Below are 24,642 nucleotides of genomic sequence, written 5' to 3'. Positions count from 1 at the left end.
TTGCTGTGCAAAGTACAACAATACCTGGGAGCCATAATAGACACAACAAAAGGAGTAGCCACTCCAAGTCCACCAAGAATTCAAAATTTCAACAAGATCATACAACGCATGTATCCAACACAAACAATACAAGCAAAGTTGATATTACAACTCCTAGGCATGATGTCTTCATGCATAGCCATTGTCCCGAACGCAAGACTACACATGAGGCCCTTACAACAGTGCCTAGCATCACAATGGTCACAAGCACAGGGTCACCTTCTAGATCTGGTGTTGATAGACCGCCAAACTTACCTCTCGCTTCTATGGTGGAACAGTATAAATTTAAACAAAGGGCGGCCATTCCAAGACCCAGTGCCACAATACGTAATAACAGATGCTTCCATGACGGGGTGGGGAGCACACCTCGATCAACACAGCATACAAGGACAATGGAACGTACATCAAACAAAACTGCATATAAATCACCTAGAAATGCTAGCAGTTTTTCAAGCATTAAGGGCTTTCCAACCAATTATAACTCACAAATACATTCTTGTCAAAACAGACAAAATGACAACAATGTATTATCTAAACAAACAGGGGGGGACTCACTCAACGCAGTTGAGCCTTCTAGCACAGAAGATATGGCGATGGGCAATTCACAACCACATTCGCCTAATAGCGCAGTTTATTCCAGGGATCCAGAATCAACATGCAGACAATCACTCTCGAGATCACCAACAGGTCCACGAATGGGAAATTCACCCCCAAATTCTAAACACTTACTTCAGACTCTGGGGAACACCTCAAATAGACTTGTTTGCAACAAGAGAGAACGCAAAATGCCAAAACTTCGCATCCAGATACCCACACAGGCAGTCCCAAGGCAATGCCCTATGGATGAACTGGTCAGGGATATTTGCCTACGCTTTTCCTCCTCTCCCTCTCCTTCCTTATCTGGTAAACAAATTGAGTCAAAACAAACTCAAACTCATTTTAATAGCACCAACTTGGGCAAGGCAACCCTGGTACACAACACTGCTAGACCTATCTGTAGTACCCCACATCAAATTGCCCAACAGGCCGGATCTGTTAACACAACACAACCAACAGATCAGACATCCAGATCCAGCATCGCTGAATCTAGCAATCTGGCTCCTGAAATCCTAGAATTCGGACACTTACAACTTACCCAAGAATGTATGGACGTCATAAAGCAAGCCAGAAGGCCGTCCACTAGGCACTGCTATGCAAGTAAATGGAAGAGGTTTGTCTGCTACTGCCATCATAATCAGATCCAACCTTTACACGCAACTCCAAAGGACGTAGTGGGTTACTTGCTTCACTTACAAAAATCTAACCTAGCCTTCTCTTCCATTAAAATACACCTTGCGGCAATATCTGCATACCTGCAGACTACCTATTCAACTTCCCTATATAGGATACCAGTTATTAAAGCATTCATGGAAGGCCTTAAAAGAATTATACCACCAAGAACACCACCTGTTCCTTCATGGAACTTAAATGTTGTCTTAACAAGACTCATGGGTCCACCTTTTGAACCCATGCACTCTTGCGAAATACAGTTCCTAACCTGGAAGGTTGCATTTCTCATCGCCATTACATCTCTAAGAAGAGTACGCGAAATTCAGGCGTTTACAATACAAGAACCTTTTTATACAACTACACAAAAATAAAGTCGTCCTAAGGACTAATCCTAAATTTTTACCAAAGGTTATTTCACCGTTCCACCTAAATCAAACAGTGAAACTACCAGTGTTCTTCCCACAGCCAGATTCCGTAGCTGAGAGGGCACTACATACATTAGATGTCAAAAGAGCATTAATGTACTACATTGACAGAACGAAAAACATCAGAAAGACTAAACAACTATTTATTGCATTCCAAAAACCTCATGCAGGAAACCCAATATCAAAACAAGGTATAGCCAGATGGATAGTTAAATGTATCCAAATCTGCTACCTTAAAGCAAAACGACAACTGCCCATTACACCAAGGGCACACTCAACCAGAAAAAAAGGTGCTACCATGGCCTTTCTAGGAAACATCCCAATGCAAGAAATATGTAAGGCAGCCACATGGTCTACGTCACACACGTTCACCAAGCACTACTGTGTAGACGTGTTATCCGCACAGCAAGCCACAGTAGGTCAAGCTGTGTTAAGAACATTATTTCAAACCACTTCCATTCCTACAGGCTGAGCCACCGCTTTTGGGGAGATAACTGCTTACTAGTCTATGCAGAACATGTGTATCTACAGCGACAGATGCCATCGAACTGAAAATGTCACTTACCCAGTGTACATCTGTTCGTGGCATCAGTCGCTGGAGATTCACATGTGCCCACCCACCTCCCCGGGAGCCTGTAGCAGTTCGGAAGTTAGCTTCAACTTTGTACATTTGTATATATATTATTTTAGCCTTAAATAGGTACATACTTAGTCACTCCATTGCATGGGCACTATTACTACAACACAACTCCTACCTCACCCTCTGCGGGGAAAACAATCAAAGATGGAGTCGACGCCCATGCGCAATGGAGACAGAAGGAGGAGTCACTCCGTCCCGTGACTCGAAAGACTTCTTCGAAGAAAAACAACTTGTAACACTCCGAGCCAACACCAGATGGCGAGCTATGCAGAACATGTGAATCTCCAGCGACTGATGCCACGAACAGATGTACACTGGGTAAGTGACATTTTCATTACATATCTTGCAAGGCATTTCATTGGCTTCCTGTTCTGCAAAGGGTTTCTGAATACCTATGCATACGCCTTCATTCAAACAGTCTTGAAATGTTTCAGTACCAAGAAGGCATGAGTGCTGGGGGGTGACCTCTCAGATGAAAATGAAAGGCCAGTGGAGATGACCTAGAAAGATAGTATAGTGATGAGTGAAAGGGAATAATTTATTTTCTACAAAGCCGAGTCCTTAAGTAACAAGTGATTCTTAAAGTATTAAATTATGTTCTTTATTTTGTTATGTTGAATCGCTTCAGGTTCATTTGGTGCGTTTTGCTTGGCCTGCATTTGCCCTTGAGTTTGTTCAATGCCATTACATCCAAGTAAAAATGCAGAAAAATAACATTGGCAGCAAGTTAAGAATCCATTAATTGTTTAGCGATACCTTGTAACCATCACCAAAGGTTATGTGCGACGTGTCAATGCAACGTAAAATATGTGAAAAAATAAGTACTTGAGGGAAAATCGGGCAAAGAAATTGTAACTCATCCAGTTGACACATGGAATCCTATACATCAGTTTTATAATCAGTTATACCAAAATCAGCCTGTGTGTCAAAGTAATGTTGTGAAGTTAATGTTTGCAACTTTGTTTTTCTTAAATCTCTAACCTTGTTTAAGCGTGTGTGTTACGGAGATAGTTCTGTGAAAGGCCTACTCTCAAAACGCAGTGAGTGAATTAAACTCATTCTGCTTAATTCGCTCATGACATCACAAATCAGATCCGTGCACTACCAGATGAGTGTTTCAACTATAAATTGAGTAACACTGAAATTAGTAATAAGCACATTTTGTTTTTGCAGCACCTAGATACTGCATTACTGTGATGGCAAGACCTATTTAACTAGCTACAACTCAAGTGTTGGAAGTTTTGGGAGAATGACACCTGTCAAAATGGTATATCAACTATTGACAACATCTGTTCCACCTGGGCACTTTGAATGTTTATGAATGAATGGGCCTTTCAATAAAAAGATAGCAAGAAGGACTATTTAGTAATCTGCAAGAGAAAGACAAGGAAATTATCACTAGAAAGAAAATTGAAGCTAAAAGAGTAAATGAAACAAAAAAAGGACAGTGTTGGATGGCAAAAACAATTCAATTCAGTAACATGGTTGATTGGCCATCCATTTAAGAAGAAATCAACAAGATTCTTTTACTTTCCATCCATGATAAATGATGGCCAGTAATTGAGGAACAGAAGTAATGTAATATTCATGTAGGTTGAAGAACCATGCTCAAAGAAGCCTGCCAATATCTGTTAAACCTGGTAGTTCTTGGCGTGGTTTCCCCTGTCTTTTTGCCTCTGACCTCCTGTTTTTGATCCTGTGCTGAATTTAGTTTTTGCTGGCTTTAGGACTCTGAGCACTTTACCACTACTTACCAGTGCTAAAGTGCAAGTGCTCCCTGGGTAAATTGTATTGCTGTTTGGGTTTCTCCATGATTGGTATATTTGATTTACTAGTAAGCTGCAAGTATAGTGCACAGGGGTGTGCCCAGGGCCTGTAAATCAAATACTACTAGTGGGCTTGCAGCACTGACTGTGCCACCCACGTGAACAGCCCTGCAAACATATCTCAAGCCTGCCACTGCAATGTTGGTGTGCAGTTTTAAACTGCCATGTTGACCTAGTGAAATATGCTAATTTTGTTTTTCAGTATTGCAAGGACTCTATCTCCCACAGGGTAGTGTTGGAATTGCCTTGAAGTATCTTAAGTGTAGTTTCCAATTGAGAGCAGATACAGATGTGGAGTTTGGGGGTCTCTTAACTCACAATTTAAAAATACATCTTTTGGTGAAGTTGGTTTTTGAATTGAGAGTTTCAAAAAGCTACTTTTAGAAAGTATGCATTTTCTTGCTCAGTTTTCTGTGCCTCTGCCTGTCCGCCAAATACTTGCCTGGGTCAGGATGATAGTTGGGCTGTGTGTATTCACTCTAAGAAGTCACACAAAGGTAGCTGAGGTGTGCGGTGTGCCCTGCAAATTCTGATGGCCCATCACCATGTTGATGGGTCTTCCTGTGCTAGAGTGGTGGGAGGAACAGACACTTGCACATAATAGGGCTGTGCCTGTCCTCACAAAACGCAATCTCCAGCCCCTTGGCGTGTCTGGGGCCAGGGCAGGGAAAGGAAGGGTCTTGTGCACTAAAAATATTTATCTTTGAAGTTTGCCTACTTCAAATACAGAAATAAGTAGTCGTCCTCTAACACCACATAGTCGGAATCCTTCTGAACTGAGGAAATTCTGCCAGGAAGAAGAGCTGCTTCCAAAGGTTCTCCAAAGGCTTGGGCTGAGCTTGCCTCCTGTTAATTCTCAGGGACATCAAAGATTCCACCTGCCAGTGCCTGGACTCTTCTTCCAAGTGCAAGCTGGTGATCTGAAGGAGAAAATCCATGAATCAATGCGCACACTGGAAGAATTGCTGCACCGCCTGTCTCATGGCTGAAGAATCGAAACAGCACCCGGCCTCGCGGCTGGAGAATCAATGCAGCACCTGTCTCAAAGTTGCAGAATCGACGCAGTGCCTGTTTCACTGTCGTCCCAACAAGACAGCGTGTCTGGATTTTCTATGCATTGTCCTGGGCATCAATTTTTCATTGCAGTAAAGAACCGAAGCTGCATGTCTGGAAATCGACGCATGACCTTTCCTGCAAAGAAAGTTGAAACAAGTAGTGCAAGTAGGTCAAAAAGCAGAAAGGAACTGTTGCCAGAGTTGCTTTCAGGCAATCTTGTACTTTTCTCTGGTGGGGAATACTACAGCAAAAGGGATTACTCTTCCAGGCCTACAGAATTGGAAGGCGGGCTAACCCACGAGGCATCTCATGAATGAATACAAATATGTGGCTTACAGTGAAGCTCTTTTCAGTGTTTAAGACCAGGGAGATCTACTTGTTTCCGAGAGTGATTGGCAAACTCATGGTGACTGTGAGGGTTATTGCTCGGGACTGGTTGAGAAAAGATTGCATCTGAATCTGTGCCACTTTATAAGTCCTGCATGAAGCTTTTGTGCCCTTATTCCAAGATTTTTTGGAAGATCTTCTGTCCCAGCCTTCCATCTGTATTCGACTACCTGGCCACTGAATATCTGCACTTGAGCCACTTAAACCTTCCAGATAGACTGCATAAATATCCTGAAATAGTCCAAACGTTCCTCCTCAAGAGATGCCTCTGTTTTTAAGTGGTAGGGCATCTGCATCTTATACCCAGTAATGGATGGTATTGAGATATTACCAATGAAAGTGTACTGCCATACTTTTGGCTGTCACTTGGTGTGTGTGTGTGTATACATAATTTCTATAGCACCAAAATTGCCAAAAAAGCAGCGGGTACAGGCAGTGTGTATATACATTATATATTCATCATGTAATTGATCGGATTTTTTGCAAGACCTATACGCTTTTAATAGAACCCCCCCCCCCCCCCCCCCCCCGCAAATGCTCGCAGGTGCTTTTTCTGTCCGAATTAGTGGGCCCCATTTTAAGTCTTTGCAAGAGGTGTTTGTGAGCCCTTATTCTCACCCAGAAAGGTTATTGAGCTCCAAGATCTCTGCTTTGAAAACGTTATATTGTGTCTGCTTGGAGAAGTCATCCTACTGTTATTCCCAAAAGAATTTCATATTCCTGCTGAATAAAACTTTCTCCTGGCCTTTCTTTTCAGGACCCTTGTCCTTTGTAATCGCCTATGATGCCGGGATTTTCAGCTTGCTATTTTGTGCTGAAATATTCATGGATTTTGAAGACTACCATGATGGAGGAGAAAAATGTTACTTGTAATCTTCTCTCCCTCATAGGTAGTCTCTCTGAATCCTTTAATATCCCACTTCCTCCCTGTTGACTAAAATCATCGTTTTGTTCCTGCCCATCCTTGGTTGCTCTGTAGGACATCATGTACTTTCAATTTTAAAATTATTATTAATATATATTATAGAAAGCGATCTGGGGAACCTGCAGATCTGTAGCTTTGCTATTTATGGTTTCAGAAATAATTCCCACGAGGATAATCTCGGATTACTAATTGGTAACTTTTCATGAAACGCTGTTCGTATGTGGTCGATTCTTGCCACAGGATTTATGGGGAGTAGGTCTTTTGGAACTCGATTTAACTATAGAATCTTACGTGAATAGCCAGTCTCACTTGAGTTCATTAAAGATGTTCAAGTGATTGGACTGGCTTTCAACCAAAATTAAGCTAATTGTGCCTAAACTTTTCCGGAAAGCACAGGCAGGCAGAATTGCTCTGTAGTCATGAATCGCCCACTAAGATTTTCAGTTCATTGGACACATTCTTTTAAAAAGTTCGCTCAGTGTGTTCTACAAAAAAAATGTGTATGATTCTTTGTAAGGCAAGACCAGACATTTGAAATGAATTTCTAAGCTCTCACCACTGTTGTAAAAGCAACTGCATTGACGATGTGTGTCGAGTTGCTTTGGATTATATATTGAATCACTTGTGTATATAAATTAAAAGAATGATCACTTCGTCCAGTCTTAGTTTAATAGGTGTCAGCAAAAACCCAACACAATATGCAAGCTATCAGAAATTAACAAATTCACTCAGCTTGGTAATGTGTTTCCATTGTTTGGATAACAGCTTGGAAAAGTAAGGAGACCTTCTTGAAAAGTATCATCTGACTTGCTCCATTATTTATTAATTTTCAAATTTTCCGTGTCCAACGCTTAACAATGCTTTGACAGGTTCAGGGAAACCCATGTGACGTGGGAGAAACGTGCATGTTTAACAGTTCTCGTTTAAGTGGAGTTTCCTCTTAAACTAAGGCCGTGACAGCTTTTATCTGGTCAGATAGAATTTATTCTAGAAGCCGTTAATGAGTTTCTATATACCTAGCATATCATTTTCTGACTGCTATTTTCACTTTACAATTAAGCAACAGGTAAACGGTAGTGCAAAACAGCATTGTGCTAGTGTTGTAACAAATGGATAGGCTATGCTTTTGTGGGAAAGGTTGAGCAACTATTGAGTTACTGCTATCCTTGGCAATAGTGTGTAAGAGCGTAGTGTGGTAATAGTCATTAGCAGTCTTGGTGATAATTGCAATACATGCCTCATCAACAGAGGGTTTACAAGAGACTCGCAAATGTAGAAAAGAAAAATCCTGTTTCAGCTCTTCAAATCGTATCCAAGATAAGGTTGATAGAAGAATAAGGTTAAGTCATACCATCATGGTTTTAAATGGTTTCTAGTAATACATTGCACCGTGAGAGAAACTCAGTGAGAACAGAAACAGTTTAAATCCGTTTGTATGGCGATTTGTTTAATAACGAAAATCAATCATCATTGAAATTATGGATTCTTCTGCAAGTTAGAAATGCAGGAATGTCCCAATTACAGGTCTACACCAAATGAAAACCCAACTTCTCTTCAAGAGAACAGCCTAAATCAAATACCACTTCAGCTGTTAATTTCCCTAAACAGAGACATGTGTTTTAGAACTGCTAGGGGCATTACCCCCGACAAATACTTGTCTGTACTGTATTCTGCAAAGCTGGAACTGTATGTTTTGTGAAGCCAGGACTAAAATGTACTTGATCTTTGTGATCACTTATAGTCTTGAAAATTATGTTTCTCTATCCTCGGTGTTATTTGAAAGAAAGTTACTTATTGTTTTTTTCACGAGATTAAGATGTGTACCCTATTTCTTCAGGTACCGTCCGAATCGAAATGTTCAGAAACATGCAGAACGCCGAAATAATAAGAAAAATGACGGAAGAGTTTGATGAGGTAGGTGTCAAGTTATAGATAGATACCTCATTAAGAAAGCGACGTGATGCATAAAGCTGAGGTGTTATGCCATCCGCCCGCACACACATTGATTGCCATCCATTTTTACATACCAGTTGCCTGTGTGCTGCTTGTAGAAGTGTTCAACCTAAAATAGTAATTAAAATAAGTTATAAATGTAGGTACCCACTACATGTAGGAATACTGGAGATACCCCATAACTTTCCCTGCTATACCGACCTTTATTGCACCTTTTCTGTGTCATTTTCTATGCTTGCCCTGTAATCTCCAAATTTTGTGGTGCATATCGTTCACTGTTCCTTATGGTTTATCATCACGTGGCCGTTGGTACTTTAAAATAGTCTTCTGTAGTTATAATAAAGTAGAATTTCTAAGAAACACAATGTTCAGTCCTGATTGGCTCATGATGGAAAATCCCGGTGTCTTCCAGTCAGTTGTTTTTCATTCTCTTTTCAAACAGCACAAAGTTTACGTTTTGCAGCTTTAATTGTTTTCCACACTCTGTAGCCTCTCATACATTTCATGTGGTAAAGAGGCACATGTAACTTTTTTATTTTATTTTAACTTGTGGTGCCCATGCATCTACTTAGTTATAAAGTGTGCCACCTATGCACCTGAAGTCCTTCTGAGAATAAGGAGAGGCAGGCTTCGAAGTATCACATTTCAGCTGTTGTGAGGAAGTGACAAGTTTCATCTGAAACTACATTCACTGGGTAATTTTTGGATATTTAATACCGAAAACACGTCTTGTGTGGTATTTCCCCTTGAATTTTGAAAATCGTCTTTATGTCGGGGATTATTCTGGCATATCACGAACGTTTTCGTTAACTTGATGCCCGTCTCTTATTCACTTCCATTGGGTCTTGCTTCCACCTTGTGGTGAGTTTAGAAACTGCCGTTGAAATCTAAACTTTTTTTCCCACGAATACATTGATGTCAATCCTAGCACCGAACTTTCGAAGTGTTCCGCGGTAATCTAAATTTTATTTTTCTCTGACAAGTTACCTAAAATCCGGAACTTGAAACCTCTTTGAACTGAAATTATCTGGACAAGGACTTCGCTTCTCAGCCTCATTAACTGCTGCCAGGTGTTTTTTTTTTTTTTTTTAATCTGTCGTGCAATTTAATTCAGTCACGTAATATTGTGCATGCATTTTTGTTAGGAAGGTGCAGCCTATGGTATTTTGCGGTCTTGTCTGACTGGCAGCACAAGACGTTCGGGTGTAAAAGAACTGTTGTGGCCTTACCTAGAACTTAAATGTATAAGGGCAAGGTTCAGATAACTGAAGTCCCACTCCTAAGGTACTTTTACCGAAGAGCTTTGTTTTAGTTTTTCCTCTTCACTTGAAGGTAGCTGCCAAGTTTAGGTGACTAATGACAAAGATGATTTTGATTGACCTGGACTTACCGTTCCAGTAGGTTGCACAACGAGGGGAACTTTGACGATAATTGCTTTTGTTTCATTTTTCTTAATCTCCTTGTTAACCTCAGCCTTAAAAGGCTACCAGTAAATACTAATAATTTATTTTATATGCACGGCCATGCCAAGGTGGAAAGTGCATAAAATGTTAAACATTAAATACACAAATTATTTTGATTATTAATAAAATCATTTGGTCTAAAGACAATGAGTAGAAATGGCTTTAAACAAATCCAAGTGACATAAACATATATAACTATAAAGTGCCAATTAAAAGTTGAATTATTTCTTGAGGCCTAGGTATCATTTGAAATAGATCATTTCTCTGTGCCCCTCTAAGTATGCCAGGCAGGGTAATCAGTTCTATGTAGAATTAACGTAACACTGGAGTACTTTCAAAATAATTGCTTATTTTTCAGCTCCTGTTCGCTATACCTTTACTAGTGACATTAACACATTTCTTTAGGCAGACCTAGTCGAGCCACCGGGTAGACTCTTTAGTCGAAAGTTTGACATAAGATATGCTACGCAATTTGATGTGGCTCTGAAAGATAGTATTGGTCGATTTCCTGTTGTGTTGGGTACTGTTGCAGGTAATCGCTGTTAAAGCAATTTGACCTGGCACGGCCAATATCATTTTACTTCTACAGTCGACTGTTTAATCCAAGTCCAGACCACAGGAAAAACATTTCCATTGATATGTAGGAACATCATTTTTTTTAACCAACCAATTTTTATTTCCTTCTCGTTTCTTGTTTGAGTGTACTTGCCCAGCGCTTGTGAAAATTCAAATTTCTTGATTGCCCACAGGCTGGCCAAGAATATAAAATAATTGAAACACCTCTTTTAGGATCTTTGGTTCACTCATCAATTGCTGCATTCAGCTGTCAACATTCAGCTATAGTGTACATCTTAAACTTATTGCTATAACCACTATTTTGTTTTGGTAGAAATAGTTGCACATTTTTGCTTTTTAGCCGTTGCGGGAGGGTCTTGTTGTGATATACACTGACAATTGGCCGATTGATTCTTCTCAGATGTAGCCTGGAGAAACTACTGCTTGTTGAAGCTTTGAAAAGGAGGCTGTAGATTTTTCCAGCTAGGCACTCCACCTCAATCTTTCAGCTTTTAGTTCCTCTAGGGTATTCGTCAACTCGTTAAACCATCAGACCATTTCTGACTCAACACCATAAACTTTGATTCCATGTTCTTAACAGTTATTAACCATTGGTTCAATTGCCAGATGTAAATTGTACATTGTAAACATAATACAGGTTGTAAAGGCAACACCCCCCCCCCCCGCCCCCTCCCCCAAACAGTAGCATCCCCATTCATGTACCATTGCGATATATAGAGGAAATGTTTCTGTAGTTATTTTAGAATGTAATAAAAGAGAAGCAGCTGGGCAATATTGCTGAAATCGTGCAAAGCTCCTGGAAATATTGCTGAAATCGTGCAAAGCTCCTAGCGACGACACTCTCCTCTGCCTTGCCCCTCTTCTGACAGGAGAGAATGAAGCAGCACTGAACCATTAGATCTGGCTTAGTGCTGGGGCAAAGCATACTGACTTTGATGGCACATAAAACAGAACGCTCATCTGAACTGGACCACTCATGCCTTACCTGGCAGGGCAAGTAGTAGCACCTTTGGAGCTGATCTGTACCAGCATCTGGGATAGTCTATGCAGTTTGAGGCATAGGGTATAAAGGGGATAGGGAAAAAGTGGAATCTCCAGGTCCGATTGCTGTGGTTCAACCAGGATCTAAAAGTACAGAGTGAGGTTCTAGGAGGGTATTGTGAACAAAAGGATCGCGAGAGGGTAGCAAGAAGGCTCAAGGGTAGCAAGAAGGCAATTGTGACCCCCCCCCACCACCAACAGGCCTACTGCAACTTATTACTCCTGTGCTTGCTCATGATTCGTTTTGGAACTGCAAATATGTTTGTTTTCTTTGCAAAATGTTGTCAAGCAGAGAGAGGTATATAAAGAGAGATCTAGATTTATAGAGAGATAGCTGGAGGGACAGATGGTAGATAGATGAGATAGGCAGATGGCAATAGACAGACATACGTAGATATAAACCGATATAAAGAAATGGAGAGAGAGGAAAGATAGATAGAGATAGTTAGATAGGAACTCATAGGGATAGATAGATGAGGATAGATTATGGATTGAAAGTGGTTTGAGATCCAGTACACACGCTTGTTGGTCAACGTTTGTTTATCAGTGGACCTCCCTTAAAGTAGAAATGTGATTTTCTAGGAATTCTTTCTTGTGAAGTCGGATTTTTGATAACTGTTTCTGTTCACATATTCATTTGTTCCCTTTGTTCTGCCTGTTTTAGTTGCTTTCTTTCCTCAAATTTCAAATACTTACCTCCATTGTTTTCGTGAAGTTAGAGTTCAGTCTGCTTCCAGTTTGATTCCATCTTAATATACATACAGATAATCAATATCGTAATCATATCAAGTAATTCGTCCTTCCAATCTAAAAATAAAGGTGCAGTTAAAACTCTGCTGCAATGGGCCATAGACCCTGAATCAATAAGAAATAACTATTGGAGTATGCAACTAATACTCAGTGTAGTAAACTTTTCTTGAAAGTGAATGAGTGTCTCATGATCTTAATTAATGTTTTTTTCTTTTAGGACAGTGGTGATTACCCCCTTACTATGCCTGGCCCACAGTGGAAAAAGTTCCGTTCCAATTTTTGTGAATTCATTGGCGTTCTGATTCGACAGTGTCAGTACAGTATAATTTATGATGAGTACATGATGGATACAGTGATTTCGTTACTAACTGGCCTGTCAGATTCCCAGGTCCGAGCTTTCAGGCACACTAGTACACTGGCAGGTGAGTAGCTGTTCTTTCTTGTGCTTGAAATTCAACGTGCGGTTTCTATTTTGTCACCGCCATATATGCTTGCAATGAGCATGTCTCCTAATGATTGTCAAATTGTATCCCCTAGTTATTAAGCCATTGTAACTCTTCGTATTTGCCACCTAAAGCTCATTGAACGTTTAAATTCCCGTGAAAACTAGATTTTGCTTGTAGGTTTTAGTTGTGATAGATATATTTCTAACATTTACAGTAGCATTGATCAGATTTTGATTGCTATGCCGCTGTGAATCACTGTACACAATAAGTGCAGGGTGACCTCCCAGAAAATCATCTGCAAACTTTTGTCCTATAAATCAATTGTAGACAAAATATCGACTACCGGAATTTCAGAATAGTAAGTATATATGGGTAGGTAAGCATTTCACTTAAAGTCCACAATTATGTGTTATGTTGACTGCATTCACTGAAAAAAAAAAAAAAAAAAAAAGTTACAGGGATGCTATAGCTAGGAAGTAGAATTAAAAAAAAAAAAAAAATTCCTAGAAATTCACCTAAAAAACGAAAGCTTACAGAGAAGTTAAGTGGGTGTGTGTGTATATATTAAACCAAAGGTTACAGGGACATTATAGTTAGGTACTGATATTACACGCACAAAACCAGAGAAATTGAGCACTTGCAGTTAGTTATTTCAAGTAACTAACTCGTGCCCGACATGAATTTTTTTTATTTAAAAATTTGACTAATGTTTCATTGATATTTTTATTGACATTATAAAAGTTGCCATGAGTGCTGTAATATCGGGTAACTAGTGTATTGCGAGTCCACGAGTTATAGTTACCTTAGGGCGTGAGTTATAGTTACTTGAAATATCTAACTGCTGAATTTGTATGGTTTTGTGCGAGTAAATTCAGAGCCTAACTATAACATCTCTAACTTACGTGTTTTTTTGTCAGTGATTTTTATTTTTTTTCTGTCTGGGTGAGAGAGTGGCTGTGAGAGGGTTTATGTGAGTGTGAGAGTCTCTGTCTGCGCTCTAATAGATGAAAGATGCATTCACGTTCACAAAGGATTTTGGATCATTTTTCAGTATGGAATTGCGGAGTAAACACTTGCTTTGTCTTCGCCAATCTCAGGAGTTAGGATCATTTGTCGTTTCCAGAAGTGGATCTTCACTGGGACACCTGCTACGTTTATATTTGTAAGCAGTTCCTGTTGAGGTTTAATTTATGTGAAATGAGCATCAGGACCAGAACAGAAGCTCACCTGCTCTTTTATCTAACAGTCCACAGTTTACATAAAGTATCTATCCACCTGGAGCACTTTCTAATGATTAGTAAGTGCTACCTCGTGTGTTTAAGGGCCTGTGTGGGGGAGCCTATATCAGCCCTAGGAAACCCATCCCCTGGTGCCCACCACATTTAACAGGTGAGGTGGATGCGCAGCCCCCACCTCCCGAGCCGATCTCTGCCCCGGGCACGCCATCCCTCAGGGCCTGGCCTTCATTAAATGGAGGAGAGGGGCTGCATTGATCCCATCCCCAGGGGCCCAGTCATCGGTCTTGGGTGCCTAGCAGGGCCCCCTGCTGTCCCAGCCGGGTCCCCGCCTCCTGCTGGAACCGCTTTGCTGTCACAGGGAGCAGCTAAATATGCAGCTCTGTGTCTGTGAGAGCAATAGTTTCCCTGCCCACATGTCTGTGTGACTGGGCCCCCTCCACATATAACTGAAATTTAATATAAGCTCTGGGTGTGGCGGTTCTTAGGGCATACAAATACCCCTCCCTCCATTTTTCATATGCCTCTGGCCCAACTGGGGGCTTTAGTATAACAAGTGCGGGAGCCCATGCATTTTAAAAAAAAATATTTTGCCGCAGATTCGCCCTCGTCCCCCTTTTTTTTTCTCCCCCACTTTTTTCTGAAACTTAGCTGAAGCAGAGTCCCAAGATGGCTGCCAACAGTTTGTGGTTGAAGTGAAGGCAACCAATCGGATCTCAGCATGAGAGTAGGAGAGTTTGCGGAGCCTTCGTGTCCTTATATATACACATTTGAATTTCCTTACATATTTCAAACTACTGAACAGATTTATACTAAATAACAAAAAGGCTCTTACTGGACCAGGAGCTAACTCCGTCCAGCGGTTCTGACTGTAGTCATGTTGAAAGTCCCTATTGAAAAATGCAGGGGAAAATGTGTTTTGAAACCTCCCTTTTTCTCTGCCCATGCTTGATGGATCACCCCAAAACGTTCTAGACAGCAGCTGAAGAGAGCGTATAGGTTTTTGAAAAATTCATAAAGATTAGTCACCCGACACCAAAGATAAAGAGAAGTCAAAAACACTTTCTATAGAAACTAGGCCCTAACTATAACTACCTAGTCGTGACTGCCACTAGGAAATATATATATTTACACATGCATACACACCCCAGGTCAAATATCTCCTTCTCTGGGCTCCCCCTGAGCAAGTGGATGTGTAAACATAAAACATATCAGGATTGTTTTGTTTGTCATAAAATAAAGAGTTTCACAATGAATCATTGTGGCTGTGACTTTCTGCTGCAAGACCACCTGTGGAGAGGAGCTCTGAGCAGGAGGAGGAGCTTCACCTGGTAATAGAAAGAGAGGGGGGGGGGGCTACTTCCCCCGTCACAGCCTGCCACATCAAGTGGCTGACGAGTAAGGCTTTGTGTGTGTGTGTGTGTGTGTGTGTGTGTGTGTGTGTGTGTGTGTGTATATATATATATATATATATATATATATATATATATATATATATATATATATATAGTCTGTCTGTCCTAGTGGCGTTCGCCACTTTGTATTCTAGTTGGGAGTATTTTTTACCATAGACAGAGCATTTTTTTTGTCAATAACTTTGGCATGATTTAATGGATCATCAAGAAATTTTCAAAACCTTTACTTTGGTCAGTTCAGCTGCTTTCTAGAATGTTTCGGGGTGATCTGTCAAGCAGGGGCATAGAAGAAGGGGGGGGGTGGCCAAAACACTTTTTCCTCATTCAGTGTCAATGGTATTTTTCAAAATTTTGGACACTACTACAATCCGACCCGCTGAACGGAATTGCTTCACATTTGGCAGAAAGCTTGATCACAGTCCTGAAAGCATGCTTTTCGTGATTTGTTGTAAATTCATTCAGCAGCTTTGGAGATACTAGAGTTTAAAATTTATAGATATTCTGGGCATGCAGATACTCCGCGGATCCGACTGGCCCCTTGCTAATATCCGATTGGCTACCAACACTTCAATAAGGAAGTGTTGGCAGCCCTCCTGAAAAGTTTAAAAAAAAAAAAAAAAAGAGGGGAGGGGGATTTCAGGGTAGTCACCCTGACCCCTTAGCTCTGGTGCTGGGGTTCTAGAGGGACCCCACCAGGGCGTAAAAGCACTTTCTTTATGTCTGAAAAATCAGAAGATTTTTACGACGTTTAGAAAAGATTTTTTAAAAAGTTGGTTTCTCACGCCTGTTTCATGAAGCCCCCTGGGTGGGCTAGGTCCAGTTGGCATAAGAGGCTTATGAGGGGAGCGAGGTGTGTGTGGGGGGGGGGGGGCAGATGAGGCCTGGGCCCTGGGGACCGCCACCTCCCCAGGGAGGGATACTGCTTGAATGTGGTGGAGGCCCTACAGCTTTTAAACTGCACTCACTTGCAGAAAGTGAAGTTTACTTGCACACAAATATGCGTGCATGGAAAAAGATGAAAACATTGCACGCAAGCAGCTATTTCAAGCAGCACCCTGCTTGTGGGAGCACTGCTGACTCCTGCAGGTCTTGGAGTTGGGGATGGCCGAATCTGGTGGGGGATCTATTCTAAGAAATAAAGGGTCCTGGTCTGGGGCCTTGTATTTCTTTAGGATCCTTACAGGTGCTGCTCGCAAGCTTGCTGGTGCTAGAAAAGTGTCCATGGCTGGTTGAAAAAGACCGGGAATTAGCAGTAGAAGCTGCCTAGAAGAGGAGCGATTGTGCAGCGTCTCGAATATTATCGACGATGAGGTTGTAGGTTCGGAAAGGACTGTGTTAAGTTTATGAGCTTCTCTAACCAACACCTCATTAAAGGTATTTGTCACCCACTGGAAAGACTCTTCCCAGAGGAGAGTCTGTTAGCGTGGGTGAATAGTCTCCAATAGATGAGGCAAAAGCAATAGACCAGGAAGGGGTTTTGTGCCTGTGGTGGGATCGAGAGACCCGGGGTCTTGACCTTGGTCTGGATGTCTGTAGAGACCTGCTTCTTGTGTGCAATAGAGTAGTACTGCACTGTCGTTGTGGAGTGGGTTGTTCAGCAGATGGTACTGTCACTCGCTTGGTTGAAAGATGTTGGAGATGGTGTCTTCGGAAAAGATGCTGAGGGGAGTACAACTGAAAATACTGCGAGTCCGGAGATTGAAGAGCCGAGCTCTTGTTTAGGCTTTCCAACCACCTTGGAGAAAATGTATCAGAGAGACCTGTCAAGAATGTGTTGAGGCTCTTGAAGATGCGACAGATGACCTACTTGGAATGGTCAGGTTAGGGTCCTGTGCCTGTGGCACTGATGTCGTGAGGGTCGCAGGAGAAGATTGTCGCCATTGTGGCAAGTGTGAATGGTGCTGAGAAGCTCGCTTTGATGTTCATTATGCAGGTGAAGAGTGTCTCGACGTCGAATGACAATGTAGTGCCGTTGACGGAGACCATCCATGTCTTGATGTCTTACGTTTTGCTGAAGGCGAATGTCTTGACGTCAAATGCCTTGACGCCGAGTGATAGGCCACTGTGGGGGTATGTCTCAATGTCAAAGGGTGTCTTGTTAACATCGATGGAGACATCGGTATTTGTGCAGTTGTCCTAGACGTTGATTTCTTTCAACATCAGTGGGTCTGGCCGTGCCTTTGACAGTCTTAGCACGTCGGTGGTGGCTCGACGTCGAGCGGTGGGTGACTGCCGATGGAGACTTATCCCTTGGAGGTGGCTGTGTCTTCGACGTCATGTCCCTTGACGTCATCTGTGTCGCTGTTGGAGGAGGGGTGCTCCTCAACGTTTGAGGACGATGTGACTGCTGACTGGGACCAAACAGGTACCTTCCTACCTGCTGAGGTAGATCTTGCTCACCTTATATCTGAAGAAACCTTTTCGCTCTCTCATGCAGTCCATGGAGACAAATTCTTTCTCTTCCTTTTAAAGTTCATTTTGACAGACTCTGGCAATGCTTGCAGGTCTCAGGACAATGGCTGTGTGGTAAGCACACTATGCAGATGGAGTGTGGATCAGTCTGAGCCTTTTTACCACAAGCAGGACATTGTACAAAAAGGGAAGGCATTTTCTTCAGAGAAAAAAATTATTTTACTCCGAGAATGACGAGACTTCGAGTAAAATGCAGAAAAATGTTGTTTAACAGCTTTTTATTCTGGTAAAAAGCCCAGAAAGAGCTTAATGCTCCAGGATCCTAACAGATGGAGCCGGAAAAAAAAACTGACCTAACTGTAACCCAACTGTAACCTCACTCTCACCACTGAGGCACTGTGGAATACTGGAGGTGTTCAGGGCCTTAAAGGCATGGTACAAGTTTTTTGGTTGTGCTATGTTAATGGGGATGCAGCCTATTGGCTAATAATGCCCACTATTTTCAAAGCAGTTTTTTCTTTCTACATGGAATTTACACTTACTATGCTCTCTTTGATGGAAGAAACAGTTTACCTCTAATTAAGGAGTTAAATTAAATGAAAAAACCTTCACAAAAAGGACTTTTTGACCCATCTTTCGTAATGGTCACCAATGGAGTTGTTGCTTTGAAGGGTCTCCCTATGGTTATGTAATTTGATGCCCACCATTGTACCCCCTCCTGTATTTTTGCTGTTACAACAACTAGATCTTCCCAACTCCCTGTGGTTTGTGACCAAGTATTGCACAGCCATTCTTTCAAAGGTTGCATGTGGAGTCTCACATGAGTTATGAGGGGGATGCAATATGCCATAATGCTCATCAGCTTCATGACTGTCCTCACTCTGAGATTGTCCCCTCTAGTAAGGGTGAGTGTGGTCTGTGATTGCCTGTAGTCTTCTCTGAGATAGATATGTTCTTGCTCTTTTCACATACAGGGTTGCTCCAGTAAAGTCTTTTCCATTTGTGGGTCTTTTGATGACTCTTTTGTGGCTTTATCGAGAAACCCAGATTTGTAGGTTTGTGATTGTTTGTGACTGTTTGAATGTCTTTTTTTGTTATTTCTCCTTTGTTTTGGCTTTCACTAGTCAGTCGTCCAGGTAAGGGTAGGCATGGATACCCTTCCTTCTCGGAAGGCTGTGACTATAGCTAGGCACTTTGAGAAAACCCTTGGTGCAGACTTTATTCTGAATGGTAATACTTTAAATTGATAGTGTACCTTCCCGAGCATGAATCTGAGGTACTTTGTGTGTTTGATTTATAGGTTTGTGCAGGTAGGCATCCTTGAAGTCTATGGTTGCCATGTAGCCCCCCCTTTGCAAGGGCAAAATTACCTTCTATAACATTGTCTTTATGAAGTGTTGCATGCAGACGATTTTTTTTATTTTTATGAATGTGATGCTCTTGGAGTGAGGTCTTGTTTTGATACCAGATAATGAGTAGTTTCCCCTCTGTTGTTGGCATCCTCTATTGCATGTTTCAGCAGAAGGTTTTACTTTCTTCTTTAATTGTACCAGTTCTTTTCCCCCAATACTTTTCCTCTTTGATGGTATTTGGGGGGGGGGCTTGTTAGTTCTATATAGTAACTGTGGTGCACCACATTTAATACCGACATGTCTGTTATTTTTGCCCATTCTTGTGGGTAATGAGCTATTCCACCTACCACTGGTGTTGTGTGTGGGTTTGAGGAGATGTTTGAGTCACATTGAATTTCCTCCACCTCCTCTGGAAGTTTACTCTCTAGCCTACCCTCTGCCACAAAAGGGTTGTTGCCATTGGTGGTATCCAGATTGTTGTCCAGCCTGTTGTGTGCTTCCTTGGACTTGTTGATGTTGTCATGTTGGAAAAGGTCCCCTTCCTGAGGGCCTTCTGGGTGTTTTTCCTCTTCTTAACATACACCTGTATTGAAAGGCACCCATTGCCTTCACTGCCTCGTCCTTTATTTGTTGTAAGGCCTTGTCTACTCCCTGGTCAAACGAGGCCTCTCCTGTGAAGGGTTTATTGATAATTGAAGCCTGGACGTCAGGTTTTTAAAGCATGCGATCCTGAGCCAGGCATGTCTAAGGGTTGTGTCTGCCCACATCTGTCTGCTAGCTATATCTGCTGTAACCAATGAAGATTTCAAACAAGTGTTGCCGATGTTTGTTTTTCCCCTCCTCAATATTGCCTTGGCTCTTCTCCTGTCCTCCTCCTGGGAGTTTTTTCATTAGTTCCTCAATCTCATCCCATTGTTGGTGTCCGTATCTATTGAGTAGACCATTGGAATTGGATGTATGCCATTTTGTTGAAGCTTCCCTTTCCATTTTTCTCCCACCATGTCCAGCCTTTTGATTTCCTTCTCGGTGGTGGACCTGTGGCCGTTTAGTGATAGTAACAGTGATGGAATCCCTTGGTGTTACATCTTTACTTTATGCTGACTCTTTGAAAGCTCCCTTGCCCTGGTCCAGTATGCTAGGCAGCATTGGAAGATACAGGTTTCCGTTACTTGTTGGCATAAGGGTTTCTAGGCGAAAGCATGAGTCTCCTTTCTCCTCCTTCAGGTGTAAGTCATACCTTTTGGCAGCTTGTTTGATGAGGCAATTGTAGAAAGTGATGCTTGTTGCAGGGCGAAGGTCTCGCGGGGTAGTTGACGTCCTCTTCTGGGCTCTGTTTTGAGGTCATTCCATTCTTCCTTGAAATCTCCCATTGTTTCTTCCCCTTTGGGATCATAAAAACGTCCTCAGTCTCGTCTTCAAGCGGTTCGGGTGTTGTAGGTGCTTCTAAGTCAGGCTCCTCTTCTATAAAGTCTGTGGTGGGCTTACTTGGATTTCTGAATTTCTTCAATGCCTCGTCGAACTCCTCCTTGCGCTGAAGGAGTGCCACTGTTTTCAACCTTCGCCTGTTTTTCTCCACCTCTAAGGTCTTTTTGGCTTCCTGCACTGAGGATGCCCTCTTTCTCGAAGTGGTTTGTTCCCCCTCCAAAGGTCTTGGGGTCTCTTTCGGGGACTCTTGAGCTGTGGTGGGTTTAGTCTGTCTTCATCTGTCTCCCTCTGCTGGGATCTGTGGGCCTCTTTTGTTTGCTACTGACCTGCGATCCGCCCTTTTCCTGGGCATCAGGGCTGCATAGCATGAGAGTCAAGAAACTCTTTAAACTGCATAACTACTACTACTACTACTGGTAAGTAACGATTTAATTATCTTGAGTAACTGCAACTCATGCCCTCGCTTTACACTGCTAATTACCCCAGAAGTTACGGCACTCATGACAACTTAAATAACATCATGGATAATATCAACGTAATATTTGCAGTAACATTTTTGATGAAAATACTGTGCATGGTGGGGTGTGAGTTATAGTTACCTTAGGGTACGAGTTATAGTTACTTGAGATCACTAACAATTGAATTTCTATGGTTTTCTATGAGTAAAATCAGAACCTAACTATATAACGTCCCTATAACCTTTTTTTTTTTTTTTTAAATGAATTTGTTTTTTATATTCTATTTCCTAACTATAACGTTCCTGTAACCTTTGTTTGTTTCAGTGTATATAGATAGATATCTTCAAGGTATTTAGATGTGGAGTTAAGGATAGTAACATTAACCAGTTTTGCAGACAGTGACCAACCAGCAAATCACCCATTGCAAGGGAGGGGAAGTAAGAAAAAAAGATAGGATATGTCCTCCCATGTGAAATATTTATACACCAAAAGTATCCTGCACTCTGAACAAAAGAACATTATTTGAGAGGTAGAGAGCTTCACAACATAAGATGGACATGACTGCTTTTCTATTTTAGACCCTCAACCACTCCTAGTGGCATGTTTCACCACTGGGTCTCGTCCTGATCCCTAAAAACCAGGATGGGCTAAACCATATTCCATGGAACAATTTTGGAACACCTAGGTATCCTTTTATTAAGACCCCTTTAATAAGTAGCAAGTAGATATAGCCTTTAACACTTCTTTCTTTTGACAGCCAACTCCCCTCATAGTGCATGTGCAGTCAGCTCAAAAAAACTATGGTATTAAGAAGTTTGTGGGTATGGCAGTGGGTGCGGAGGAGAAGCAGACCTAATTGGGCTGCATTGCTTACAGTGGTCAGAATTAAGTTTGCTGGGCCTGTGTGCCCCTGCACTGTACTCGACATATTATGAATGTCGAGGTAGAGTTACTGAAGTATAGTCCGCTATACTAGTTCTGTTGTAATTAACTCCTTTTTTCACATCAGGCTGTGCCAGGAATGTTTACCACAGACAAATTCATTCATTAAACAAGACAAGTACTAGAGGTGCATTTGAGGACTAAAATACATGTGAGATCCTGGAACATGGAATTTCCTTGTACCTTTTTACCTTTTTTTTCCCACTTTTTTCCCCAGCCATGAAGCTTATGACTGCTCTGGTGAATGTTGCCTTAAATCTGAGCATTCATCAAGACAACACCCAGCGGCAGTATGAGGCAGAGAGGAACAAAATGATTGGGAAGCGAGCCAATGAAAGACTAGAGCTGCTACTCCAAAAGCGAAAAGAGGTACACCCCAGAATGCTGAAATGAATAGACAATGGTGTGGTGATGAGTCTTTTTATTGTCCCCCTTCTGTCTCCCTCTCTTCCTCAACCAGTCTTGTGACTCCCACCATCCCCTGTACCTTCTCCACCCTTCAGTTTTCTTTCGAGGGATAATCAATTCTCTTGTTAAAATCAATTTCAGTTAAACTTTTTTGATGTATTGTTCATTCGTGTTAAAAAATGTAAATGTGTTTTGCATATATCTGCATTAGGCCGTTAATATTAGGCAGTGGAATGTGCCTGCCACATTCAATCTTTAGTTTGTTTTTATTTCTTTAAAAATGGCATCTATTTAGTTAATTCACCAGCAATTATGCTCTACTTTAATGCCTCTGTATTCGATTCAGTATAATATAAAATACATGTTAGTGCATCCAAAGGTCAATGAAATCATTCCCTACATGTCTTCTACATAGTTCACTTTGAGTTAGAGATTTCAGTAAAAAGTGTTTATTTATATCATGCCAGTGAAAATAGATGTAGTCTAATAACACATTTACAGCAACTGTACTAATATTTGCTTATTAAAAATGTTTCCTGTAATACAGTGAAAATGACATGAACAGCAATGTTCACTGTCTCATAGATTACATGATGCAGTGACTTTACTCAGGGAATCAAGTTTGCTAATAGTCTATAGGTATCTTAAATGAAATTGTACCTGAGCACACAGAGATAACTGCTTGGATCGTGGGTTTGGTTAAATACCTTTTTTAGACAAATACACATGGGAAAATACCATGACTTTGGCCATTTATGCAGACACACAGGTTAAAACATGCTATTTATAACTGCTGTTGAGGGTGGGCAGGTGCCATCCTAACTCACTCTAGGCTTTGCCACTCTGGAGTTGTCATGACTCCACCGCATTCGATAATGCTAATGAATAGCATGTACACTGCTCATCTATCTGTCAAAAGAATACATACTCAGCAGATAATCACCCTTCAAAAACACACCAATCACTTGACCTGCAGGCACTTTAACTCATGGCCTTCCCATGACCACAGGTGCAGTGTTGCACTTCCTCAGGATTCTGAAACGTTTCAGACTTTGAGTCACTTGCGGGGTGGGAAAGGCTAGGAAAGGTGGCCAATGGGGATTGGGCTCATGCAAAAACTAGACTGAAAGATAGACTTATGTCATATCCCTGCTTCTGGGTTTTCCTGAGTTAGTGGCAGAGTGCGTATTTAAGGTCCTTACAAGATGGAGCAGGTGCCTGACAGTGTTGTGTAGTTGGTTTCTTTGATTTAGTTTGCATCCATTTAACTTTGCTTCACCTTATGTTTTTTTTCCCTTTGCCGATTACACTCAGTTTCTCTTCCATTTCCTTTTTGGGTTATTAGTCCTTGTGTATTCCTGTTTACCGTTTTGGTTCTCAGACAGCAACCTCACTTTCTTCTGGCATCTTAGGTTTCTTCCTGCTATCCTTATCTGAGAGGAACACGTTTAAGCTCATTCTACCATTAAGTATAAACTGGGTAAGCCTCATTCTGTCTGTCTGTCTGTATAGCCCTTTTCAGTCTGATTTATTCACTGTATTCTTAACAAGTATACTTCTTACCTTTTAAGTAGGCCCATCATCCCTTAAAGTCCCAGAGGTTCTGTGGTAAATTCCTCATAAGGTTCCACTGTTGAGACTAATGCACCCTAAGGGTTAATCAGGTTCTACATTTTTCGTACCATTTTTCTCGTGGTTCCTTAGTTGAGCATATTACCCACCAGATGCAGGCATTGAAGGACATCAGGGGTTCACAGTGGGTCTGATTATTTGGAACCTGACAGATTTCCATGCCATAGACCCATGTGGACACCTGGCTTCAGAATTGGTGCAGACTATAAATAAAATACGGGACTAGTTAGAAACAGCCCGCCAGGTAGAGAGGCTTTTCTATTAAAGCAATTTACCAGTATATAAACAACTGTGCCTATCTCTGCTAGAACCCCAGACTCTGCCCATATGGATAGCCACCTGAGAAAAGTAACATTGTGGCAACAGAAGTAATACGGAATGCACCTCCTTAGTTATTTCCCTTTTAGCACCCCCAGACACCTCTGGGAGTTACTGTCATGTTCCATCTTCTTCAGGCGCTGTCAGCCGCATGTTTTTTTACACACAGCCGTAGCTCTCTGCACTGGATTCTGCCACTGTGGATTTTTGTACTCTCGCGTTTGACTGAGGACACCATGATTTTGGCTG

The 24,642-nt window shown here is 41.6% G+C and overlaps 1 protein-coding gene across 5 annotated transcripts in view; it reads left to right on the top strand.

Annotated features, from left to right (window-relative positions):
• The window catches only part of STAG1 (STAG1 cohesin complex component), a 995,019-nt gene that overhangs the window by 277,369 nt on the left and 693,008 nt on the right, over positions 1-24,642 (top strand). For all 5 annotated transcript variants that reach the window (XM_069213542.1, XM_069213540.1, XM_069213544.1 and 2 more), the window contains 3 exons: positions 8,405-8,481; positions 12,568-12,772; positions 22,253-22,404. In XM_069213542.1, the coding sequence (XP_069069643.1) occupies positions 8,405-8,481; positions 12,568-12,772; positions 22,253-22,404 (434 nt within the window). The remainder of the gene's footprint in view (positions 1-8,404; positions 8,482-12,567; positions 12,773-22,252; positions 22,405-24,642) is intronic.

Source organism: Pleurodeles waltl, chromosome 11 (assembly GCF_031143425.1).
Source record: "Pleurodeles waltl isolate 20211129_DDA chromosome 11, aPleWal1.hap1.20221129, whole genome shotgun sequence".
NCBI classification, from domain to species: Eukaryota; Metazoa; Chordata; class Amphibia; order Caudata; family Salamandridae; genus Pleurodeles; species Pleurodeles waltl.
Note: the sequence above shows the minus strand (reverse complement) of the source record. Positions and strands in the feature narration are given on the sequence as shown.